Here is a 24,729-nt window from a genome sequence, read left to right as displayed (position 1 = left end):
ACGTCGCAGGATTTTGTCACCTTGGCTCTAGGTATGGTCAAGTTGGCTGGCAGAGGCAAACTGAAGGAATTATAAGGAGGGTAGTGATCAGTCAAGTCTCGTTTTTCTCTCGTTGTTAGGTGTTTCCAAGCAGGAGGCACAACGGACAGAATAGTAGCTTGGTCTAGCGCAAGGTCTGACGCAAGTTCTGACGCAAGTTCTGACGCAAGTTCTAGCATTATGACTCGCAGGATCCAGGTGGCGGTTTATTGATCGTGTTGTTGCTGGAAACCGGTTCAAGGGTTAAGACGAATAACCTTGGAAGAGGACGAATGTTATCAGGAACTGTTTTTCGAAACGCAGAGTTCCAATCACAGTCATCCTAGACCTAACCCCGCTTTGGGCAAGTAAGAAGGGCTCACAGAGTGGGGTGTCTTGCTACACCAAGCACCACCGAATAGGACCCCACTACTCCGTACGAGAGCGATAATACCATCACACTATATGGATTCATCTCATCGACCAGCAATGAGTCCAATAGACCAATAAAATCGTTAGGATTTCCCTCCCGCCGCAACTCAAGGAGTGAGGTAGACAATAAAACACCTAGTGAACGAGCGGGTCCAGAAGGTGACCCAGATAGAACCAGGTGCGGTAATATCCATAAAGTGTCGGCGATTCAGTCTAGCCAATGGGTCTGCGAGCTATGGCCATGAAAACACTGACTTCAATCTAAGGACCAGTGTCAAAGCAATAGCTCACGGGAAGCCTAATGTCATTCCATCAGAGAAGCATCTTCGTCAACCGCATAATGTGGGACAGCTATAGGGGCCAAGTTCTATATTATATTCGACTAGTGGTACTACAACTAGCCCTCGTCTGTGCTTTATTAGAGTTCCTGATCAATATGATTGCTCGAGAAATTGGAATTTTGCCCGACTTGTAGCTTGATAAAATCTAGAGACTCAAGTAGACGACCTGTCTAGTCTCGCCTTGCCAGCCAATTGGCTATATGACTATGTGCTGCGTCTCTTCTGATCACTTTAAATTGGCTATTGACCTCATGAAAATCGAACCAGAAAATGTCCAAAGCCATAAAGCTCCGCGACCCTTAACTGAAAAAAGTGGTTACTAGTATAAGAGGATGTAGAACCGCCAAAGCCAATATTCAAAGCCCGGGGTTACACCTGAGCTAGAGAGCGGACAACAAAACAACCCAACCTAATAACGAATACTAATCTTGGGGGGTTATTTTTTCCTCAAAAATAAAAGTAATCTTGGCTTAGGGCTACAAGGCACCCATTAATTTATTGAAGAGGCAAAAAGATCTGGACTCGCGGGGAATCGAACCCCGGACCACTCCCATGCTAAGGGAGTATTATACCACTAAACCACAAGCCCAGTTGATTGGTTGTTCGTGAGAAATAGTGCATTAATAGCCAGAGCGACCCTGGTCGTGAGGCAAGGACTAGGAGAGTAATCGTGCCAAGCGTCCAACACATCTATGGATGTCCCAGTCAACGATAAATTTTGAAATTAGATACCTTTTCTATGGTCTGCCTATACAAAAGGTACTTAATGTATAAAATTCATAATTCTGGTTTTCTCATCCCTTGAACTTGCTGAGGAATAAATAAGAGTGCCAATGAATAATACAAGTATGATTACATCGTTTTAACACTAAGATCAATTATAATTAATTAATATATAAGTGTAAGAAATATATCGAAAAACACCATATAAAAAGATTGTATATCGAACTTTGGTTATGTATTCTATTACTTTAATTGTTTCTTGTCTATATTAATACCAGGATAATACCAAACTAATTGAAACCCTTTCATATAATATATATAGACGCATGATCTCCGTAACTATATAGGGGGTTGAGAAAAATAGATATCGTGAATTCTGTATCATATGTACCTTTCGTATAGGCAAACCATATAAAAATCACCTAATTTCAAAATTTATCGTTGACTGATAATTATCGTTGACTGGGACGCACCAACATAGGATAGGGTAGGTGTGTTGGGCGATTACAGAATTCTACGCGCAGAGTCGAACAGCCCACTTCGCAGCAGAAACATACCGCCTGCCTATTTTAGACAAAATAACTAGTGGCTCTGTAGACCGCCTACTATATTTGGCTAGTGTGCCCAGGCAGCCACTATACTTGGCCAAAAAGAGAGCCCGAGAGCGTCCAAAAAGAGACGCCGAACTCCTACTATTACTATTGTAGATAGCTAACTAATCATTATTTAAACCCCCCTCTTACTAACTAGGTAGGCCCTTTGCATCAGTATCATTTTCACAAAAATATGGAGGCTAGTTTCCAATCCGCTATCGACGCTGGCAAGATCAATGGCGCTGTAATCTGTGCCACTGATGCCGAAGGCCACTTTGTCTACAACAAGGCATTGGGAGAGCGCACTCTACTCTCAGGCGAGAAAAAGCCACAGCAGCTCGACGACGTGCTGTACCTAGCCTCAGCCACCAAATTGATCGCAACCATCGCCGCTCTACAGTGCGTCGAAGACGGCCTGTTAACTCTAGACGGCGATCTGTCATCCATCGCCCCAGAGCTCGCTGCAAAGCATGTTCTCACCGGCTTTGCCGAAGATGGCAGCCCAAAGCTCGATCCACCAGCCCGCCCTATCACCCTCAAAATGCTGCTCACACACAGCTCCGGCACCTGCTACTTCTTCCTAAACCCAATGATCGCCAAGTGGCGCACGCAGTTCGCCAATCCCGAGAACGAAGACCCTCGCTCCGTCGAGGAGTTGTTCAACTACCCGCTCAGCTTCCAGCCCGGTGCCGGCTGGATGTACGGGCCCGGTCTAGACTGGGCTGGTCGCGTGGTGGAACGTGTCACTGGCGGCACGCTGCTGGAATTCATGCAGAAGCGTATCTTCGACCCGCTCGGTATCTCCGATGCCCAGTTCTACCCTGTTACCCGTGAGGACCTGCGAGCCCGTCTCATCGACCTCAATCCCAGTGACCCCGGTGCTCTTGGTAGTGCCGTGCTCGGCGGTGGCGGCGATATGAACAAGCGGGGCCGTGGTGACTTTGGTGGTCATGGGTTGTTCATACCTGGTTTGGATTTTGTTAAGGTTCTGCGCTCGCTGCTGGCTAATGATGGCAAGTTGCTCAATGCTGCTACCGTGGACAATATGTTCCAGCAACACCTTGGCCCTGAAGCGGCGGCGAGCCACAAAGCTGCGCTTGGCGGTCCTATTGGGCCCTCTTTCCGTGTAGGCACAGACCCGGAATCGAAGGTTGGGCATGGCCTGGGTGGTTTGCTGACGCTTGAGGATGTTGATGGTTGGTATGGTGAGCGGACTTTGACTTGGGGTGGCGGCTTGACACTCGCTTGGTTCATTGATCGAAAAAATAACCTCGCCGGCGTCGGTGCTATTCAGGCTGCGCTGCCGGTTGATGGAGACTTGGTCGCTGAGCTAAAGCAAACCTTCCGCCATGATATTTATCACAAATATACCTCGTGGAAGGGTGAACAGTAAATATAATTGACGAAAAGGGAAAATTGTGTCTCAGTTATCGTTTGATACATACTGGATTTTAGGCCGCGCTCCACTCCACCTCAAGGAGCCCAAGCTGATTTCTTTATCTCCTTATACTTCTCTGCAAGGGTGTGATCGTAGCATATTCGCAACCAGACTGGCTTCCAAACACTACAGAAGCCGAGGCTCATGCTGCGCTCTGCGAGGCTCTGGTTATTACCGAAAATCCGTATCGCTTCATCTTCACTTGCAGCAGGCGTGTCTTCTGGCTCGGTTCGTTTGTAGTAAGGCTAGCAAGAGGGGAAGTTCACTGTTAACCCCTTTCGCCTTAGAAGAGCGGTAGCTGTACCCAACGTTCAATCAGAGTCAAGCGTTAGTATTCCCATGCTAACTTCTCCCACTGGGCTTTGCTTCCCTCCGGTATCAGGTCAGCCTCGCTGTCCCATTTTTCCTGAGGGTAAGTCAGAGATACCGACGGTCACCGACCCAATGGCAAGGGAACAAACCAAAAAAATAGATCGAAAGGCAGACGGCCGAAGCGAGCCCCTTCTTTCAGTGGGGCCATAAGTCAAGTTCTCATTAGGGGAGCTCAGCGAGAATACGGAAGGATAGTAAGAAGAAAGTGTACAACGTAAGTGCCCCCGGGGACATTGCTGTTTTCCACATTCCCACTAGACCAATCCATCGCCAAATGCCACTTGACCCTGGTACAACACGGCATATCATAAGACATACAACTGCGGTTATTGTGAGTCTATCTGGGCACTGACATACGAGGATCTCGTGTCTGCCATGCGCTTCACCTTCTCCACATCGAACCATAGTGAAGCCCGCCTTAGATGCATGCCATATGAAAGATGGATTTAATAACAGACAAAAACAAAGCTAAGTGGCTTTTAGAAGAGTAATCAAGCAAATTTGAATGTCTATTGTACAAGAGACCAACCTACGGCAGGCCAAAAAGAATATTAAATAGAAAGAGGCAGAAAAATCACCACATGAAGCGCTGAATCTTTCCAGGCTCCTGCGGCCACTCAAAGCCCTTGTACAGGAAGACATAGCCGGTGATCAAATTGATGATCAAGAACCAAGCCGTCTCCACGAATTTTGGTAAGTTGATAACGAGGTCAGCGCGGCGCTTAGCTTCCTCTGTACGGGGCCGAGTCTCTCGGTCTCTCAACAGACATGGCAGAGGAGGAAGATGCACCCGCCACATAACCCACGGAATGATAAAGTATCGGGGCTCGACGAGGGGCGCAGTGATGAGAGACAGGGAAGTAGCGGCCAGCCAAATAAGGACGAAGCTGACGCGCGGTGCCTCCAGTATATCTCTCTGCCGCGCGGAGATGTGTTCCTGGACCCTAGCCAGGACTGCGGGATCATTTGGATCCGTAACCTCTGCTGGTGGCTCAGTCTGACTAGTCTTCTTGGTCTCTGCTAGTGACTCGGTCTTCTTGGTCTCTGCTAATGACCCGGTCTTCTTGGTCTCTGCTGGTGGATCAGCCTTCTTGGGCTTCCGGATGGGCTTCTTCGTTCCCTTTGGTGGCTGTTGGTGCGCCTCTAAAGGCTTGCGCACATAAGACGAAGTGGGTTTGGGTTCTTGAGCTGCTACGGCCGGAGTCGGAGCAGGAGCCGGGACAGGAGCTGGAGCCGGGGGCGCAGCTGGGGTAGATTTCTGAACACGCAGGGTTTTGGGCGGACGTTGGATGGTGGTAAATCCAAAGGCTGAGATCACGACCCATCCGCAGAGGAAATAGATTGGCACTGCAGCATACTTGACTGCTGGGTGGAGTAGAAGAATGCGGAATACGTAGAACACATAGTGTCGGTTATCAGCAAGGGTGAAAGGGTGCACGATGGTGTTGAAGTGGACGACGGCAAGCATAAGCGGGATCACAATCAGAGCTGCCTTGAGCTTGGGATATTTTCTCTGTTTCGCCTGGAAGCCGAGGTTCAAATATTTAGGGAGTGGCTTGAAGGCGAGAATATTGATCAGAGGAATGACGAAAAGAGGCCACGAGAAGAAGGTGAAATACGGCCAGATGTAGAGCATCTGAGCTAGGTGGATACCCGCGGTATGGAACTCTTTGTGACCTATTGAATAGCAGCTGTCAGTAAAAAGCGCATTTGATGTATTAAAACAAGTCACTCTTACCTAGGACGACCCCGTTGTTCCAAAGTACAAATGCACCAAAGGCCGCAAGGACGAGGATGTGAGGAATGAGAGAAACGAGCAGAGAGAAAGGCTGCTTCAGGCCGACAGTCGCAAGTGAAATAGCAGTCTTCAGGTAATCTATATCTTGGGTTAGAATGGTCCCCTTCTTGCTTATATATATTCAACAGATCAATTTACCTTCCAAGGAGGCCTCTGAAATGAGAGGATCATATACCTCATTCTGCAGACCTTGCTTCACAATAGTTGTCACTTTGGATGACATGCAAGGTGACGCAGACTTTCGAATCTTGCGGACCACCTGAAGTCCCCCTAGGAAAACCGAGACCCAGAAGATATTGGTCTGTCGAAAGGCTAGTGCAGCTAGCGCAAAAGCCAAGAATCCCAAAGTCTCAAGAATCTCGTTGCGAGGTGCTTTTTTCGTGTCTTTTCCGGAGCCGCTTTTCTGGTCTCTCTCTGCATCTCTCTTCAGGTCCCAATTGTATGCCTCCACGACAACCAGCAAAGCAAGAACATCGGTGTAGTAGAGGCCAGAGAAGAAGAACAGCGGGGGGAACAAGCAAATGTTCAGCACGGTATGAGACACATTCGCTCCCAACGGCCGAGTATTTGTCGTTTTCTGTAAGGTATCAAGCAGCTTTTGCAGTCTCCAGGGGAAAACAACTGTTGTTGCGCCGACGTTCGTCATGCGCAGGACCTCCGGGGTGAGCTTTGTCGGGGACCCGCGTAGCAGCAACACAAGAGCGAAGACGATGTATGAGCACAAATACAGGCCCGGCGGTGTTGTAAGCTTTGGATCCCATTGCGTCCACTTATGCGCCCAGTATGCTTGTGCTTGCGGGACATGGAAGACTTCGTCGAGGTAGGGTTCTGGGACAGCCTTGTTGACAAGACTTACCCAGAGAGGAATCAAGATCAAGAAAAACGGAACCAACCAGCGAGCACTCCGGCTGCGAAATGATTCTGGAGGATTGGCCATGCTGTCCAAATAATCATCTGCAAGCAGGAAGAGTTAGCAGACAAGCTCCAATCCATCGACCAACGGGTCCCAGTCGGAGATTGCGGAGCTCGACCGATGCAAACGTTCCAAACCTTTTAAACGTTTCGAAGCCATCATCTCGACGCGACTTGAAAGAAGACATTTAATAAAAGACAATTGAGCATTTAAAGAGCAGAGAAACGGTCATCAAATAAGAAGAAGAAAAAGAGAAACGAAAGGAACGCAAAGCAAACGGTCAAGACCACGATCAAGACGACCTATATCATCCCAAGAAAAACGATGAGATCGCAACTCTCATAACAATTCAAATCGCCTTCACCTTCCTATTATTCACACCTTCAATGGCTTTCCCTCTTCCTCGGGGCGTCACGGCCTCAGAGATCGCCTTTCTGGCGGAGATGGAAACAGTGACAATTGTGCCTCGCCAGCGTCTAGAAGGCCTCGAACTACTAGGAGTGAATGCGCCTCTAAACTGCTTCATCTGAACTTTCGAAAAGCTAACCATCCACAGGGCCCCATTGAACCTCTCGTCCCACCCCGACGCGCCTCCCTCCCCCTCTGGCTCGCCCTCCTCCTCAAACGCCAACGCCGCGCAAACATCATCCCACCAACATGGCTACACCCAGAGCCATTAGCTCTCATCCTCGAAGTAGAGTCCCAGCACCAAGACTATAAGAACGCCTTCTCCCCACCTCCTCCCCTGCCTGGTCAACCCAGCATTTTGGACCGCGATACCCTGCCATCTGCTCGGCCGCAGTATACCCCAGATGGCAATCGGTACTATGCAGCGCCGCCTTTCCTACCTCAAAATACAGCCCAGACCACGACGTCTTCGCGGGATCCACCCTCACTGCCGTTCCACTGGGTTGAGGTTGGGAATCTGCTACTGGATGCCGCGAGCGATGATCTCGTGGACCCGGATCAGATTCGGAGACTGCTGAAGGATCTGCGCGAGGTGCGCATGGCGAAAATGAGGTCTGGTGTCGATGTTCTGGATGCTGCGGCGACCGGTGGCGGTGGTGTTGCTTTGACGGGTGTTGGTTCCATGGAGCTGGGAGAGGAGCGAGGGTTTGTTACTGGCGTGGTGGATGGTCTTCGGTATGTTTATCTTGTTCTCGGATACCGAGTTTATGGGTTTATAGGAAAATCTGTTGCTAACTGGCTCATAGGAGAATTGGGTCCTCCAAGGAGCAGGCTCGACGTGAACAGATGGCCGAGCAGAGAGCAAATGGTGGCTACGATGGGACCCAGGACGATGAAGAAGAAGATTACATGGAGTTCTAAGCATTTGAGATATTTTTTTGCCTGTTTTGGGGGTATCTTTCATTTGGAGTTATTCAGTGCATATGTGACGCAGACCAATGCCCAAAACGACGTTCATGTATATAATCCAATATACCCTCCGGATCCAATGACCAACGGTTATAATCAAAACTGTTCCAATTTAATTAACACCATACAGCATGCGAACGCTTTAATACAGGAATGATGTCGCGAAACAAAACCGAAAGAATGGAGAGGGTATATCGGCGGCCCCCAGCAAACACTGGTGCCGGGTTTGACCAGGTTTATCGACGTCAAAAGCAGTGTACAGAAAGTCACATTGTCGACAGGCGAGCGGGACAATTCTCATATCATTGGACATCGCCCTGATTCTTTTGCATCATCTTCCTCCGCGCGGCCAAGATCATATCATCCCGACGCTTTTGCAGTATCCGCTGGCGCTCTTCCTTATTCTGAGACCAGGAGGACTTGGAAGGTGTTTCGGGTTGTGAATCTGCAGCAGGGCTTTCGGCCTTTGCACTTAGATTATACCGAGATATCAAGTCCTGTGCGTTTACTTTGGGTACGGAGGCGGCGGCCGTGGCGGTCTGTGTCGGCGGGATGTTGGTGGGGGGGACTGCGACCTGAGGTTGGAAAGAGGGAGGTGGCTAAGAGATTGGATTAGCTAATGCCTTCATATCAATTCAAAGTTGATGTTTGAGGCTTGCAACACAAGTCGCCTTGTCTTGGAGAAGACCGAGGCGGGGAAAATGAATGAAGGTATCAGCGTAGCACGTACCGTTTCCAGGCCTCGTCCAGTCAAAACCCTCTCTGTCGTTGCGGCAACACTTCCTCCATTACGCTGCAGATCCCACATTATATCCCGAGTGCTCAGTTGAGGGAACATCTGCGCGATCTGTTCCACCTGCGCTGGATCGACGACATTGCCACGCCCCCGACCTCGGCTTCCTCCCGCGGAGCTTTCATCGCGATTAAAGAACCATCGGAGCACAAAGTATGATACAACCGCTAGAGTGAGAAGCGAAGGTATGTTCAGCGAAGGTTCCTCGTCTGTCATCTTGTGTTGGCGGAGCCCAAGTTGAGTCAGGCGTTCAGGGTCCCCGGTGACGGTATCTGATCGTAACGGTACCGAGAAAGACAAGACGTCGAGTTCTATATGAATTTGTATAAGCGATTTCCAGGTGAGCTCGGGTATTGGCACAATGGGGGGGAAATTCAATAAAATCGCAATGCGCGCTGGAAGGTGCCACGGCTCAGGTCGAGAACCGGGCACGTGCCGGGTATCGGAGTTTCCGAGTTTGGAAGTTTATCTTTAACGTTGACACTTATATGGACATATTGCGCACTTATATTGTACATTTATACTTATTGTATAGTGATGAAGAAAGTGAAATAGTCTTTACTATGCATAATTCATAAGACAGAGATCCATTCCCCATCCAAAAACAACCGAACACCGAAGGCCAGACATAATAATCTCACTCCACCGGACCAGCACACCAAGAAAAAACCTATAGACAACCAAGTTTATGTGCATGCTTATTTCAAATCCGCAGGGGTTAACGCCTGAACAATACTTGTACCCTCGCTGAACCGCGTGCGGAAGATGCGGTTGGCGTTTTGGAACATGCCATCTTTCAACGAGACAACGATGAACTGAGATCCCTTGAAACGGGTCTTGATCAGTCGACCGATGTTCTGCGTGTGTGACAAATCCAGCGCAGCGTCGACCTCGTCCAGAATGTACATTGGCGCGGGCTTGAATTGCAAGAGCGCCATGATCAATGAGAGAGCAATGAGTGAACGTTGGCCACCACTCAGTTCTGTCAGACTCTGCTTCCAGACCTTGCCCAGGGACACCTTCACTTCGAGACCATCTGTGATGTCTTTGCCCTCAGGGGGGTCGAGCTTGGCAAAACTTCCCGGTAGGAGCTCGTTGAAGATCTGTCCAAAGTCGCCATTGACCTTGACCCATGTCTTGTGGAGAGCTTCCTTTTTGTATTCGTTCAGATTCATGATGGTCTCCTCGATCTTTCGCTTGTCACGAGTGACTGTCTTCATCATGTTCTTCAGAGCAGCCTCCTTCTTCTCCACGCTGTCGATCATGTTCATGACCTTCGGGTTGATCTTCTTTTTCATGCCTTGGGATCGCTCTGTCAAGTTGCGTAGGGTAGACTTGCACTCAGCAATGTTCTGGTTCTGGAAATTATAGGGAGTGTTGGCGCGTCCGAAATTTTCTTTCTCGTCTGCAATCCACTCATGTTCCTGTTCCATGTGAGCCACAGCCTGACTAGCAGTGTGCTGATCCTTTTGGAGCTTTTCGAGCTGATGGCCAAGCTTCTGCGCTTCTAGTCCATCCTCGGTGATCTGAGAGGATTTGTTCTTCATGGCTTGTTCTAACTCTCGCAATTCCTCGTCAAAGCCGGTCAGTTTGGCCCTCTCGTCATCAAGATGAGCCTGTGCGATATCATGTGCATCCTATAATTGTCAGTTACATGATTATTGAGAAGTGTTGGAAGGGAATCACATACCTTCAGCCGCGCTTGCTCTCGTTTTTGTGATTCAATCTCTTCTAATTGAGCACTGAGGGTGTTATCTGACTCAACCAATTGTTCTTCAGCTGCGGATAAGTCGCTTCCGACTTGTTCTGAGTCTAGTCTGGAAGTCTGCAATTCCTTCTGCAGCTCTTTGGCCGAGCTAGAAATTTTGGTAAAGCTCTTCTTGAGTTTATCGAGGGTAGTTTGCAGTTCTTCCAACTTGCTATCTTTGTTGTTGCTGAACTCGCTCATGTCTTTCTCAATTCGCTTGATATCCTTGGATGCTTCGGCCTGGCGAGACTTGGCGTCGATGATGTCTTTCTTGAGTTGTTCAATGTTTGCTCTCATCTCCTCAACAGCTTGAATGATCTACTTCGGGTTAGTTGCAAATTGCGGAACGGATTAAGAGCAAGACATACCGAAGACGAAGAGTTGCTGCTAATTTGCTCCTCTGTAAGCTTAATCTCGTGGTTCTTGAGATCCAAATTTTGTTTGATAGAGCGAACGGAATCGAGCTTCTTCTTTTCCCTCTTCATGTGATCTTCCAAAGTCGCGAGCTGTCGTTCTTTGCTCCGCAGCTCCTTGGTGATATCATTGAGCTTTTGCAAAGTAACGAGAACACCGCTGGAATTAGGGGAGCTTCCACCGGAAAGTGTTCCGGAAGGATCATACACATCGCCCTCCAGCGTGACACTCTTCATCCGAACTGATGGATCAAATGTTACCTTCTTAGCTGTGTCGGCATCTTGGCAGATAAGGGTGTTGCCGAAGACATAGTTCATCGCAGCCAGAACTTCCTCATCGTATCCAACCAATGATAGAGCGAGGTCAACCTTTCCAGGGGCAAGGTTTTGTGCAGCTCCGATCTTTTCCACGGAGGCCTTGAAGGCAGAAATCTTATTAAGGGGGATAATAGTCACACGCTTGCGCAGCTTGCCTTTCTGAAGAAGCTGAGTACCGGTCTCTGCGCTGTCCACGACCACATTGTAAAGGCGACCACCAGCGCAAATTTCTAGAGCTGTCGCAGCCGGAACTTGATCCTTGTTGAGGGTGAAAAGTTGAGCAACTAAGCCCTTGACCTTGGACCGGTCAAAGTTGGGATGAGGGTCTACGTAGTTGAAATCGATGTTCGCTGCCTGTCGCTTGAGCCCATCCGCCCGCTGGCGGAGGTCGCGAATATCCCGTTGAAGCTCGGTCTGCTCCTGGTATATCTGCTCCTCCTTCCCAGGCTCAAATCCAAGCCGAGTCAGCTCGGACTCCAGCTTGTTAGCTTGCGACTTCAACCCTTCGAGATCACGCAAAAGTCCCAAGTTTTGCTCCTTTGCCTTCTTTGCGCGAGGCTCCTCTTCCTTGATTCGCTTCTCAAGATGGTTGATTTTGAGCTTTCCTTGCTCTTGTTCTGTGGCGGCATTGCTTGCGCGGTTACGGGCGTCTTGCAATTGACCCTGGTAACCACTCTCTTGGCCCTCCTTTGAGGCAACACCAGTTTGCAATGTCTGGAGTAGTTCCTCCTTTTGCTCCACTTCCACATTTTGTGCGTCTAACTCGGCCTTGGCGGTATCGTACTGGGCCTGTAGCTTCTCGTAGATTTTGCGCTTCTCCTTCAAGACTTTCTCAAGATCAGTGACAGTATTTTGAATAGTCTGTCGTTTCTCTTTCTCTTCGTCCATGCTTGCATTCTTCAGATCAAAGACCGTGGTCAGTCGGACTAACTCGTGCGAGTAGTTCTTGACCTCGTCTTCAAGCCCCTGGAACTTGCCGCCTTTCCGGAGTTCCTTGTCGCGAGCTGCGCGCACTCTTTTCACGTCTTCCTCAAGATGAGCAATTTCATTCTTGAGTTTGTTCGCGTTATCTCCGAGTGCTTGTGCTTTGTTGCGTTTGTTTTCGCACTCCTCGCCTGCAATTCTTAACCGCTCGCCGCCACGAACATAGTCATGGGCAACAACAAGTCGGGTCAAGCGCTCGAGGTCGTTCTGCGTCTGTTGGAAGTCGAGGAAAGCTCGCTTCTCCGACCGAAGCTTCTCGAGCTTAGGCTCGATCTCTTCCTTCAGCAGTTCTTCGATCTCGCGCAGCTTCAGCTCTTTCTTTCCCATTGTCCTGTTTGCCTTTTCTCTTCGATCCTCAAACATTCGTGTACCGGCTGCCTCCTCGATCATTGACAGGATCTCGACCGATTTCATGTTCAGGACTTTCGTAATGCGACCTTGCATAATGAGGAAGTTGGGGTTATTGATGTTCAGCTGGACACTCTGGAACAGGTTCTGAACAGTTTGTTGTTGTGCGCGGTGGCCGTTGATTAGATATTTGCTTGTACCGCCGAGCACAATCTGTCGAGTGACAGAGATATTCGCATATTCCTCGAATCCGATCGGCGACTTCGCGGTATCCCGGTTATCGAAAACGATTGTAACACTAGCTTTCGTGACTCCGGCTTGGCCGCGTTTGTAGATGAGATCTTGGAGGTTTTGCGCGCGGACTGTGGTCATGTTCGTGATACCAAGCACGAAGCAAATGGCATCGAGAATGTTGGATTTGCCACTGCCGTTCAGGCCAGTGATCGAGTTGAAGGCTTCGTCCCTACATTGCGCAATTAGTAAATTTGGGCACTCCCAGACTGGGCCAAAGCCATGTTGTAATTCATGCTTAAACGCGCAGGATTACATACCATCCCGAGATCACCGTACGCACAGCGTACGATTTGAAGCCCTGATGACCTAGTTAGCGCAGTGAATAGTGATGGAGCAATGTTGAGACTCACATCTATGACAATTTCAGTAATCCTCATGGTTGCGACTCCGAAACGGCGTTCTGCTCGTTAGCAGAGTGCATAGGTCTGCCAGATGGGAGGTGGAGGGGATTGATTGTTTTGCCGCAGCCGCTGTTGATGGTTTGCCCATTTGGGACTAGCGTCTTTTTGCTGATGTCAGCGCGGGGGCTTTGTTATCACGTGATATAGAAGTATGGAAAAATGGCACTCAGCGACGAGAGAGTAAATCTCTCCGTTCGCTAGAATTTGTTTAGTAAATGACATTCTGAAGCTTGGTTTTGTAGACTTGATGCTAAATGTTTGCCAAGGACTTCGCCGCTTTCACTTTGACCCTACAGGACCATTCTTTTTCCAATCCGCTCATAATAATGATCATGATCTACCAAGAGAGAACCTTGGTAGTTAACTACCTGCTGCGCATGATCTGCTGCTAACCAATCATTTCCATTGGTCATATCAAGCTACGGTGTAGCAAGGATCTTTGAGTTATTACATGCCCCTTGAACCTGCATTTCTAGAAATGACTCAAATCAAATCCACTCGCGGAGACATTCTCGGACACTTTCTATGTCGTACAACACTTGATAGCACGAGATCTATGGGAGCTCCAGATTAACTCCAGACTATTTAGAGGACGATTAAGACCCGGTTAAGACAATCATGCCATTATCTCAACTTCACGCAACATCACTCGAAGATTCCTTGTAAATCTTCATCTATCAACTTCAATAACCACAGTCCCCAACCACCTTACAGCTTTACCAACCATGTCCGACAAGCTCGAACTTGAGGCTCTCTTCAAGAGTGAATCCTATGCTAGCTCATTCAAACGCGGAGAGATGGTCACCCGCCCATTCGCAGAAATGCTAGTTGACCAGAGCAAGGTGGCCGCCGAGTCCAAGGCCAACCCCGACAGGCCTCTAGTGATCCTTGACAATGCCTGCGGCACTGGTGTCATCTCCAGCTCCCTCAATGACAAGCTTGATGACACTGTCAAAAAGACTTGGAAGCTGACCTGTGGTGACATCTCATCGGCAATGATCGAGTATACCACGCACCGCATAGAAGAAGAGGGCTGGCAGAACGCGGAGACAAAGATCGTGGATGCGCAGAAGCCTGATTTGGCTAGCGCTCAATTCTCTCACATCTTTACTGCTTTTGGTGAGTTGCTTTCTAGATGTACTCTGATCTGGTTTGACTGTGGCTAACTACTATGTTCCTTGTACAGCCTATATGGCTCTCCCTGAGTCTATTACGGCTCTTGATGGTAAGGATGCCCTTGGCTAATTTCCTATCATATCCAAGGCTAATAGAGATTACTAAAAGAAACCGTTCGAATGCTGCAACCCGGCGGGACTATTGCTTTCTCAACCTGGATCGAACGTAAGTATCGAAAATATTCTTTCAGATCATATTTACTGATATGAAACAGCCGGCTGGATCGGCGTCGCCCGAAGAGCAATTGAAAGAATGCCAGGCAACCTACCTTTTCCTGAGGCCCAACAGTTGATGGCGGTTATGACTGAAGGGGAATGGAACTCGAAGCTTTGGATCGAGTCCCAGCTCGAGGGGCGTGGGTTCCAGGACATCGACGTCCGGCCAACAACAATAAAGCTGACCCTCACATGCCCTGTCTTCCTGGAGATGACCATGTTAGTGCTTCCCATGATGATGAAGTCTTTCTGGACCGAGGAGCAACGGGAGGAGCACAAGGATAAGGTTGGTCCGGCGTTAGAGAAGTACTTGGAAGACACTTACGAGAATGGAAATATCCACACCGATTGGGTGGCTATTCTGTCCACTGCGCGCAAATCTTGCTAGATGGAGAATTCATTCAGATAGTGTCCTATGGATAGTGGGCTACAGCAATCTATCGCATTTTACAGCATTGTGACAAAATCATCCGGGCAATTGATTTTCAAATATCGTATCCTGGTTTCCCACATAGCCCGTTTAATACCAAAGAAATCAACGCGCCTTGTTCCCGAAGGCTAATGTACTATCGGCCATCCTCGAGCAATATAACACAGACCAGTAAACCGAACGCCATGGTTGATTGCTTGTATTCTGCGTGCGCCTAGGTCGTATCAACTTCAAATCATGACGCATGATGCACCACGCCAGGTGGGCGGGCGGCACCTCGGCTAGGATCCAGCCGGTTGTCCAAGTCTTCGTATCGAAGGATAAATTCACGCTGCAGCCACAGTTAGCTAAACCAGTTCTTTGGGTCCCAACAAAGGATGGAAGTTACTTACTCGAACCTTCTTCCAGGCGGAGGAATCCCACAGAAGATAAACGCCGCGTTCGGTCACACCGCGCTCCACATCGACGGGTCCAGGATATGTCTCATCGCGAGTTAGCCAGCAACGTTCAAGCTTGTGGTATCGCCATTTGCGGCCCATCAATTCCTCGGCCACCAGTTCCTGCATGATATCCCGAGGCATACTGTAAAAGATGAAAAAGAGGGTCTCATCGCTGAAACCGGGAATGCGAGACTGGAGGGGTTGGATATTGGCGACATTATAACATCCCGGCAAAGAGAAGTCTTGTTCCAAAGGGACTGCTGACATTGATGACACGAATGGTGAAGCAAACGATGTGTGCAAAGGCCTGTGCGGAGAAGCATATTAGTAGCTTTCAATAGTATGGGAACAAAGGAACTCATACTCCGCCTGATTTAAATCCAATCCTAGTGTCATCAGATCTTGGCCAACAGCGAGACTTGCAACATCAGGACTTTCGCTGTGAATCATGCGCAGCAGACCCGCCAACCCAAACCTGTCAAGCTCACTCATCTGTGCGAGGGGCGGTTGCTCAGTGCTCTGGGGCGCATTAGAAACATCTTGTCCGTCGTTATTTTCTGGCTGCCTTTGCTGTAGCTGTTGTGGATCGCTAAAGTTACGCTGGCCTGGAAGCACACCGTTGTTCAAGTCCTATTGTAGGGTTAGTGCCGCCTAAAAAGTGAATAATACTGTAAAAACATACTTCTTTCTCTTGTCCCAAAATGCCATTGGGCACTTGGCTGACTGGTGACCGCGGTGCTCCCAACCCAGTTCCATAGCCTCCAAAACCTGCACCTTGCATCAACGAACCAGTCCTGCCGAGAGGAAGCTCAGCAGCAGCATTGCGACCCAAAGGAGGGAACTCCTCAATATTGCCTGGCTGGGGCTGGCCACCCGCGCCGAGTTGGCTGCTGATACCCTGGCCACCATTTCTAAAGTCATCAAGTCGATTGGCAAATTGCGAGCCAGAAGGGAACATGTCATCATGCGATGGTTGAGATTGTTGAGGTGTAGGAAGACCCTGGGGTTGAGAGGGACGGGAGGGGGTTTGCGATGGCTGAGGGAGCTGTTGCCTTTGGACAGGTGTTTGCTGAGCAGCGCGTTGACTTGCGTTGGCCCACATTAGCTGACCGGGAGTTTGTGACTGTGATTGCTGTGATGCTCCTGATAGCGAAGGGAACTCCCTAGAATCACCGACTTGGTCAGTTCGGAGACAAATTGGAAGGCCTAGAGATACAGGAGACCACTGCAAACCATGGCAAAAGAGTACTCACGAGAGATCAAGTGGCGCCGCAGATTGAGATCCTCCAAGACTTTGCGCAAAACTTCCCATGGTCCCCATTGTGCGCTGCTGATTGCCTGGTAGGCCAGATGTTCCGCTAACAGGTAGATTAAAGCTCCAATTCGCACCGGCGCCTATTGATACTATCATGTTAGCATATTTTCATGAAAATAATCTTGAGTGTCCAGAAAGTATGACTCGAGGCAATCGCACCCAGTTTCCCGTTTGATAATCGCGCGGAAGCTAATGATGCAGTTCGAGCTTGTGCTTGCTGTTGCATGGGGAATCCAGACATGCCTCTCAGCGGCTGCGGGCCAAATCCTGACACAAGCGTGACAAGTCAGCACGATCGTCGCATCAAGAGCTGCTCAGATCAACACCACAGGAATGTGAGGGCATGTCCTTGCGAATGTCTCGGTCGCAAATGGAAAACCATCTGCACCAAGGCTTGCCATTGGACTCCCCGATGCTCCCGCAATATTGGGTAACTCTCGCTATCAACGAGAGTATAACCCAGCACAAAAAGCAAGTCCGACTGTATCAAGTATTCCGCGGAGGTAGGTGAAAGATAAGAGAGGCACAAGGGTTTGCGAAGGCATTGAAGGAAAATGACGAACCTGGCCTATTCATAGTCGATATGGCTTAAGAAAAAGATAATTCCCGATATCCCGGGGTGTGTCAAAAATTAGAAAAGAGGACTGACCGAGTAATAGACCGGAGGTGAATCTGTGGAGGGGAGTGCAATCCACAAAGGCCTCTTGGTCACGCTTGATGCGGCACTTCTCCGCCGAGGAGTCGATTGGGTAGTCAGACGCGCGGGTGCGAAGAAATGCACAGGCCAAGTCCGTACTTAACCGCGGTGTACGGAGTAAAGAGATAAAGATTAAAGATATCTTTAGGGATATGTATTTGAGATTTTCGTTTGCTGAATTAGAGACGGAAAACAGAAGAAACAAAATGACCTCAAAAAATAAAGACGTAAAGAACCCGATGAATCCGAGGCTGGTAACATCCCAGCTGGTCTTGAGTTGATCGTGACACGTGACTAGCCTTGCCGCCTTTGCGAAAAGAAAGGCCATCAATCTCCGACTCCGACCATCCTGGGGAAAGCCATCACAAACATGCAGCAGGTTCCACGCATTGCTAGCCGCCTGAGAGGGCTGGCCATGGCTGAATTGCCTCCTACCTATCTCGCGCCATCACTTCACCCTTCCGTGACCCTGTCAGCCATCCAGTCTTCGAGCTTTTCTTCCACTGCCTCCGTCGGCGCCAACCCTCGACGCGACAAGAGCAAAAATCGTGGTGTATCGGCCATCAATCGAACCGGTCCCCGAACCCCATTTGCCGTGTCAAGATGGCCATTGCCCAAACCTGTGTCGCCAAAAGATATGCAGCCACGTGAAACAAACCCCAACCATGGACTTTGGGCCTTCTTCCCCCCTAACCGGGAAGCATTGCCTACCCCATCTTATGACAACACTCATGGTTAGTTTTATGGGTTTTCAATCTGTAAAATGAATGTTCTATGGGCAATGCTAATGTTGGCAATCTAGGTCGTCAGTGGGGTATCCAGGAACTCCGCGAAAGGAGTTGGGAGGACCTCCACGGTCTGTGGCATGTATGCGTCCGGGAACGAAACCGCATTGCCACATCGGATTTCGAGAGAGAGAGAATTCAGGCTGGTTACGGTGGATTCGAATCTCAGGAACGCGACAAGGTGGTGAGTTTTTCCCCCGGCTGTATAAGCCGTCTCGTTCATCTATATATCTTGGAAAGAAGCATAAAGACTTTTTCTTCATTACTTCCGCGCCGATCATCAATTGGTTGAAATTGTCTGAACCTGATTGAACCTGACTGACCCATTTGATCATTTTTAGATTCGAAGCACCATGAAGAACATCAAGCACGTTCTACGTGAACGCTGGTATGCTTGGGAGGACGCCTCACGAATGTACAAGCGTGGATACCGCCCTGAGAACTTTTACGGGCTCGATGACGTTGAGGTCGAGCAGCAGGCCAATGAAGCAGCCCAAGGCAAGGAACAATAAGCATGAGAAGAGGTTTTAAACACACCCAGTCGAGGGAGACTTACGCCGAGTCTCCAAGGGTCAATTAAGTATGTAACATTAGCTTTTCGAGGTGATTTTAGTAGTGCGCATGTCAAATTATACATAGGATATATGAGAGATGGTTCATCATCTGACACTATAGACCTCCTTTAAATTATACCTGTAGCTAAGAATATCGTCAACTGATCATATTTACCCCTGAGATGAAATAAAAAGCATATAGTACGTATTCAGGGGTTCATTGAAGCCCAATTATCCCATGTCATTAATATCGTGAGGTAATTCACTAGTGGCGGATCCGTCAAATAGTTCCCCTTTCTTACCGCTTCGTTGATCCGCGGGGAGGTAGTCAACTTTCTCTTCTTCTCATATTCTTGAATCTTCTTTCTATCTTTCTCTACCCCTAATTATCTTCCATATTCATTATGGACGAGATCGCCCCAGAGTACGATGTTGTGGTGCTCGGCACTGGTATGTTGCTACCCCGCCATCCCCCCCAAACGTCAAGAACTGACCAATTTCTTTTAGGCCTGACCGAGTGTGTTTTGTCTGGGTAGGTCTTTGAGCTTGGATTTTATTTATTCCACCATTTTCTCATTGTTTTCGACTACAGTGTCCTCAGTGTCAAGGGCAACAAGGTCCTTCACATCGATCGCAATGATCACTATGGAGGGTAAGTCGGAGAAGCTCACGATGACGGCACCAAGATCAAAATAGCTAACAAAAGCCACAGAGAAGCAGCTTCCGTCAACATCGAAGCAGTATGTGCACCGATTTATTCCCAAGTTACCCTATTGACACCCTTTGCAGCTGTTCAAGAGATACGGAAATGTCAGCCCCGGCGAGGAGCCATGGAAGAAATACGGGAGAGTCAATGACTGGAACATCGACTTGGTCCCCAAGCTGCTCATGTCCAATGGAGAGTTGACCAACATTTTGGTGTCTACGGATGTGACCCGGTACCTCGAGTTCAAGCAGATTGCTGGCAGCTATGTCCAGCAGGGCAAGGGCCCCAAGGCGACCGTGGCCAAGGTGCCTTCGGATGCTGGTGAAGCTCTCCGCTCATCCCTCATGGGCTTGTTCGAGAAGCGCCGTGCCAAGAAGTTCCTCGAGTGGGTTGGTGATTTCAAGGAGGATGACCCAGCCAGTCACCAGGGTGAGTACTCTTGCAACTTTGGGTCAGTTCGGGGGTTCTTCAAAGCGGATAGCTAATCGAGACCAGGATTGAACGTCCACGCTTGCACGATGAAGGAGGTTTACGACAAGTTTGGCCTCGAGGACAACACTCGCGATTTCGTCGGTCACTCCATGGCTTTGTACCCCTCGGACGAGTATATCACCCAGAACGGCGCCGCCGTCGAAACCATTAACCGCATTCGCCTGTATGTCAACTCTATGGCACGCTACGGAAAATCCCCATACATCTACCCTCTCTACGGCCTCGGCGAGTTGCCCCAGGGTTTCGCTCGTCTGTCTGCCATCTACGGCGGTACCTACATGTTGAACACCGACGTCGACGAGGTGCTTTACGAGAACGGCAAGGTTTCCGGTATCAAGGCGACCATGAAGGACCGTGATGACCAATCCGAGGCCATGAAGTTTGAGACCAAGACCAAGAAGATCATCGCCGATCCTTCTTACTTCCCGAACAAGTCCAAGGTGACCGGATACTTGCTCAAGGCTATCTGTATTCTGAACCACCCTATCGATAAGACCGACAGCAGCGACTCTGTGCAGCTGATCATTCCCCAGTCCCAGGTTGGACGCAAGCACGGTGAGTTTTATACGGTCCCGATTTATTGACAGAGCGCTAACCTCTCCAGACATTTACATTGCCATGGTCTCTTCCGCGCATAACGTCTGCCCCAAGGGTTACTACGTCGCCATCGTGTCCACCATCGCCGAGAACGATGCCAACCCCCACCTTGAGCTTGAGGCTGGCTTCGAGCGTCTGGGCAAGGTAGAGGAGAAGTTCATGGGTCCCCCCATTCCTCTCTACGAGCCCATCGATAATGGCGAGGAGTCCAACATCTTCATCTCTAAGAGCTATGACGCGACATCACACTTCGAGACTACGACCGGTAAGCTATTCCATCATTGAAAATTTATGAAACGTTGGCTAATCATTTTTCCCAGATGATGTTCGTGATGTGTACCGCCGTGCCACTGGCGAGGAGTTGAAGGTTGAGGGTCTCCGGGAAGACCAGCAACTGGCCACTGAGTAAAAAGGCGTACTCGCCTTGACAATCGAATAATCTAATACTGCTTAGATTGGTTGATTATATTTCTCTTGGACATGTGCGATAGTCTCTCTGTTCTTTGTCCGCCTTCCCTTATCATAACAAACGAAGCACAATATTTCTGGGCACTACCACCATATATTATATCCTCTTCCCTCGTACAATGCATAGAATTTGCCAACTTTATTGATGCAAATGAGATCTATACAAATTGATCTTCAAGTAGCTGTCTCTAAGAGCCTGAATATCTATAGTGTTCTCCTACAACACATACCAAAAACCAAACCTAATCAAATCCTCTGCGTCACCTCCGGATCGGTATTGGCCTTCTCGTGTTCACCAATCACACAAATATCCCCATTCTCCGCCCTCTGAATCTCAGCCCGAAGCAAAGCCAACCTCTTCCCAACATGAATAACCTCACAGACAAGACGCGCCTCAGTCCCCGTAGGTACAGGTCGCAGATAAGTCACCTTGAGATTGCGACTAACACCTCCGAAAGCGAACTTGCCCGGTTCGGAAACACCCAACAAGATAGTCGTCGATAGAACATCAATCAAAGTAGCAGCACAACCTCCGTGGAGATTACCCATGAAATTGCTCAGCGCAGGAGTAACTTTAAACAGGAATGAGACTGTAGCCGGCGGACCGCGCGTTGCGGATTCGAAGCGGAGGTTACAATTGCGGGCATCGATGTCCCAGTGCTTTATTGAGAGAAGGGTAAGCGCTGGAACTCTCTGTGTACTGATGGTGCGTAGGGGAAATGCAGTTCAATGTATGTATGTTAATGCTGCACGTGGTACTTACTCCCTCGCTACCCACGCCCACTCGCGCTGTATAATCGTACACGAGCTCTTCGAACTCGTCCAGTTTCCTGGACGGAAGGGTTATGGCTTTAGTTGACATGGTACTTAGGTATCTGAAAGGAATGACAAATGCGAAAATTCAATGGGTTGGGAAGAATTGGAAGTCGAGGTAGTTAAGGCTAAGTACTCCGTACCACTTGCCGTAGCTCGGATTACACCCGGGGCCATATTGGACCTCGGCTGTGGTGAAGCCGACCATGAGGTATGCTTAAATTAGGGATACCTAGTTATGTTCATCTGTCTTTTATGATTTGAAGATACACACCAAAAAGAACGGGCTCGGGTTCTTTCTTCCCTCTGCTGAATCCATTTCCGTCCACCTTAACTGATGCAAAAGGTATTGTTGTTTTTGTGGAATTGTTCGAATCATCCCCTTAAAGGATTTAATCGTTCGGAGAGCACGAACTGCCACCCTCTATATCAAAAATGGCCTTTCCCCTTTCCACTCATTGATGCTCCCAACCAAGACGTACATTCGAATCATCTCTGTTTCTCATCGCCTCTACGCCTGGATGTAATTTGAGAACCCCCCAAGTTATGGGAACGACGGGTCGTACGGCCTAGTCGGTTAGAAAGCGAATACTTGGTCGGAAAACACCAGTTGCTCGCATTGTCTTGTATAACTTCTAGAATCAGTGGCCCTCCATTTTCCAAAAATGTAACTTAGAGGGCCAAACAGGTGCATCATCTTCGACACAGATATTTGCTACCAAACAGACAGACGATCTATCCCGGAATCGATTGCAACCCCCATAAGAGCCATTGCCTCTGTATTTTGTAGAGATTGCAGTGCAATGGCCTAACTACGAATTACAACGCCATTGCGAATTACAACTCCCTTGGGAACTTTAACTCCATCGCCCAGGTCGTAGTTCACCACCCAATCGCCGGCAAACGGATACTCAGGCAGTTTGATCTCCGGGTTACACCTGTTTATCCCCTTTGCAAATAGCACCCTGACATAGACGGGATCAAACACGAATGTTGTTTTCCCGGTTGTAGGGTTCCTCCTTGCGGCCGTAATCAGAATTTCGTCTATATCGATGCGCTCTACCAGATCCGCCATTGTTGCGTTCTCGATTTGTTCCTTGATGTGCTGTGCAGTCTTAGGATCGAACCGGGTGTCGATGAAGTATAAGCTGTGCGTGCCGGTCGCTGCCACGTATGGAGTATCCGGTGCCACAACCTGGAGGCCAGTAATCTCTTTTTCGATAACCTTTGGTGCGTAGTTGCCCCGGTATTCTTCTTGGTAGATTGGTGGGCCCTCGAATGGTCGGAACGGGTTCACAGACATAGTGGTAGAGGGACAAGTTGACTATATATTCTGCGTATGTTGTTTCTTTTAAACAACTCGTCGAGCATTTAGTGATCTGAGGTATATGATATAGAATTACTAGCTAACTACGTGTGGGCTAACAAGTAGGCTTACCACATGTAGGCTGACGTCGTGTAGGCTGACATTGTGATTTGCCACTGCATTAATATCGCAATGCTACCGTTACGGACTCCGACCCCTGTATAATCGGAATCCGCGGCACTGGGTGTGGGAGGGCAAGAAAAAATGAAACCCCGCCCCAAGTGCTGATACCAGATCCTTACAGAGTGTAATGGGTAAAATGAGCAGTTGATCAAGTATTATATGGTAAGGTTATTCCCTTGTGGTCTATATAACCACTAGCAGTTCCAGGAGTGCCCATGTGAGCTAAAGAATATATTAAATAGCGGTAAGTAGTAGATTAAAGCAAAATAAAAATACATTAATAGCCATGTGCTTTCAACTCTGCCTCTGTCCATTCCCACAAAGCTTCAGCCTGTTTCTTGTCATCTAGGACCTTAGCATGGGTCTCCTTTCCCACAGGGAAATAAAATGCCCCATTAACGACCGAGCTAGCCGTGCTAGCCCATAGCTGGTTCCATGCGCCCTCCTCGATAGTCACTGACATCAGGTTGCTGACTCGGACAAGCAATGACAGAAAGAAAGAGGACCCCTTAGTGACATCGGTGAGGCTAGTCCGGACAACACCCGGGTGTATAGCCACCGATTTGATTTTAGGGTATCGTTTCGCAAAACTGGTGGTGAAGTATGCGTTTGCCAGTTTCGACTGGCCATACCGGGCAAGTGTACTGAGATCAGCGAGGGGCGTCTTATTCTGCGCAAATAGAATGCCGGGCTTTGGGGCTGCTTGATACAAAGCAGAGCTCAGATTGACAATTCGAACGTCACTCCCACCGGCACGGGTTGATTGCAGCACCGGGAGGAGTAACTTGGTGAGAAGTGCCGGGCCCATGTGATTTGTGCCAAAGTTGACTTCATAGCCGTCTTTCGTGAGACCTGGTTCGGTGGTCATCACTCCCGCGTTGTTAACCAATATATCGAGTTGGTTGTTTGAGGATAAAAAGATGTCGGCTGCTTTCCTCACTGAGGCGAGAGATGCGAGGTCCAGAGGAAGGAAGATGATGTTTGCCCTCGGGACAGTCTTGGTTATTTCGGCAATCGCTGTGTTGGCCCTCTCCTCGCTGCGGGAGGCCATGTAGATTTTGGAGGGGTTGTGTTTGGCGAGCTGGATGATTGTTTCTTTTCCCAGACCATTGTTGCCTCCTGTAACAAGAATGACTTTCCCGGAAAGGTCAGTGATGTCTCTTTCAGGATTGAAGGCCACCATTTTGAAAACTAATGTAGATATCTGAGTGTTGCAGATGTGCCTCACGGTTCTCTTTAATAGACATCT

General features: G+C 48.9%; 11 protein-coding genes across 11 annotated transcripts; 5 read left to right on the top strand and 6 right to left on the bottom strand.

Moving 5' to 3' along the window:
• Positions 1 to 2,300: 2,300 nt before the first annotated feature.
• On the top strand, positions 2,301 to 3,500 carry PEX2_001650 (serine hydrolase domain-containing protein; the record flags this gene model as incomplete). The annotated part of the gene is made up of 1 exon (XM_016737443.1): positions 2,301 to 3,500. One exon carries the CDS (start codon positions 2,301 to 2,303, stop codon positions 3,498 to 3,500), a length of 1,200 nt encoding a protein of 399 aa, XP_016598879.1.
• Positions 3,501 to 4,491: 991 nt separating this feature from the next.
• Positions 4,492 to 6,815, bottom strand: alg10 (dolichyl-P-Glc:Glc(2)Man(9)GlcNAc(2)-PP-dolichol alpha-1,2- glucosyltransferase; the record flags this gene model as incomplete). Its single annotated transcript, XM_016737442.1, has 4 exons — positions 4,492 to 5,594; positions 5,656 to 5,793; positions 5,854 to 6,669; positions 6,713 to 6,815. The coding sequence occupies 4 exons, from the start codon at positions 6,813 to 6,815 to the stop codon at positions 4,492 to 4,494; spliced, it is 2,160 nt and encodes a 719-aa protein (XP_016598878.1).
• A 199-nt stretch (positions 6,816 to 7,014) lies between these two features.
• Positions 7,015 to 7,957, top strand: psf2 (DNA replication protein PSF2; the record flags this gene model as incomplete). The annotated part of the gene is made up of 3 exons (XM_016737441.1): positions 7,015 to 7,128; positions 7,185 to 7,771; positions 7,843 to 7,957. 3 exons carry the CDS (start codon positions 7,015 to 7,017, stop codon positions 7,955 to 7,957), a joined length of 816 nt encoding a protein of 271 aa, XP_016598877.1.
• A 350-nt stretch (positions 7,958 to 8,307) lies between these two features.
• PEX2_001620 (condensin subunit SMC2) lies at positions 8,308 to 13,279 on the bottom strand (the record flags this gene model as incomplete). The annotated part of the gene is made up of 7 exons (XM_016737440.1): positions 8,308 to 8,604; positions 8,736 to 9,109; positions 9,541 to 10,435; positions 10,489 to 10,863; positions 10,914 to 13,071; positions 13,160 to 13,200; positions 13,253 to 13,279. The coding sequence occupies 7 exons, from the start codon at positions 13,277 to 13,279 to the stop codon at positions 8,308 to 8,310; spliced, it is 4,167 nt and encodes a 1,388-aa protein (XP_016598876.1).
• Positions 13,280 to 14,028: 749 nt separating this feature from the next.
• On the top strand, positions 14,029 to 15,082 carry gtmA (gliotoxin thiomethyltransferase; the record flags this gene model as incomplete). Its single annotated transcript, XM_016737439.1, has 4 exons — positions 14,029 to 14,422; positions 14,490 to 14,528; positions 14,588 to 14,644; positions 14,694 to 15,082. 4 exons carry the CDS (start codon positions 14,029 to 14,031, stop codon positions 15,080 to 15,082), a joined length of 879 nt encoding a protein of 292 aa, XP_016598875.1.
• A 277-nt stretch (positions 15,083 to 15,359) lies between these two features.
• On the bottom strand, positions 15,360 to 16,885 carry PEX2_001600 (NOT2/NOT3/NOT5 family protein; the record flags this gene model as incomplete). The annotated part of the gene is made up of 5 exons (XM_016737438.1): positions 15,360 to 15,455; positions 15,517 to 15,871; positions 15,929 to 16,194; positions 16,247 to 16,727; positions 16,818 to 16,885. The coding sequence occupies 5 exons, from the start codon at positions 16,883 to 16,885 to the stop codon at positions 15,360 to 15,362; spliced, it is 1,266 nt and encodes a 421-aa protein (XP_016598874.1).
• A 1,061-nt stretch (positions 16,886 to 17,946) lies between these two features.
• On the top strand, positions 17,947 to 18,873 carry mrpl4 (mitochondrial 54S ribosomal protein uL29m; the record flags this gene model as incomplete). The annotated part of the gene is made up of 3 exons (XM_016737437.1): positions 17,947 to 18,310; positions 18,379 to 18,545; positions 18,703 to 18,873. 3 exons carry the CDS (start codon positions 17,947 to 17,949, stop codon positions 18,871 to 18,873), a joined length of 702 nt encoding a protein of 233 aa, XP_016598873.1.
• Positions 18,874 to 19,319: 446 nt separating this feature from the next.
• Positions 19,320 to 21,119, top strand: PEX2_001580 (secretory pathway gdp dissociation inhibitor; the record flags this gene model as incomplete). Its single annotated transcript, XM_016737436.1, has 8 exons — positions 19,320 to 19,365; positions 19,423 to 19,447; positions 19,508 to 19,567; positions 19,628 to 19,655; positions 19,705 to 20,050; positions 20,117 to 20,668; positions 20,718 to 20,975; positions 21,031 to 21,119. 8 exons carry the CDS (start codon positions 19,320 to 19,322, stop codon positions 21,117 to 21,119), a joined length of 1,404 nt encoding a protein of 467 aa, XP_016598872.1.
• A 305-nt stretch (positions 21,120 to 21,424) lies between these two features.
• PEX2_001570 (PaaI family thioesterase) lies at positions 21,425 to 22,040 on the bottom strand (the record flags this gene model as incomplete). The annotated part of the gene is made up of 2 exons (XM_016737435.1): positions 21,425 to 21,871; positions 21,942 to 22,040. 2 exons carry the CDS (start codon positions 22,038 to 22,040, stop codon positions 21,425 to 21,427), a joined length of 546 nt encoding a protein of 181 aa, XP_016598871.1.
• A 759-nt stretch (positions 22,041 to 22,799) lies between these two features.
• On the bottom strand, positions 22,800 to 23,294 carry PEX2_001560 (uncharacterized protein; the record flags this gene model as incomplete). Its single annotated transcript, XM_016737434.1, has 1 exon — positions 22,800 to 23,294. The coding sequence occupies one exon, from the start codon at positions 23,292 to 23,294 to the stop codon at positions 22,800 to 22,802; it is 495 nt and encodes a 164-aa protein (XP_016598870.1).
• Positions 23,295 to 23,757: 463 nt separating this feature from the next.
• PEX2_001550 (Short-chain dehydrogenase/reductase SDR) lies at positions 23,758 to 24,663 on the bottom strand (the record flags this gene model as incomplete). Its single annotated transcript, XM_016737433.1, has 1 exon — positions 23,758 to 24,663. One exon carries the CDS (start codon positions 24,661 to 24,663, stop codon positions 23,758 to 23,760), a length of 906 nt encoding a protein of 301 aa, XP_016598869.1.
• Between the last annotated feature and the right edge of the window lie 66 nt (positions 24,664 to 24,729).

The sequence above is a fragment of the Penicillium expansum genome (assembly GCF_000769745.1).
Source record: "Penicillium expansum strain MD-8 chromosome Unknown contig5, whole genome shotgun sequence".
NCBI classification, from domain to species: Eukaryota; Fungi; Ascomycota; class Eurotiomycetes; order Eurotiales; family Aspergillaceae; genus Penicillium; species Penicillium expansum.
This window is presented reverse-complemented; position numbering and strand designations above follow the sequence as displayed.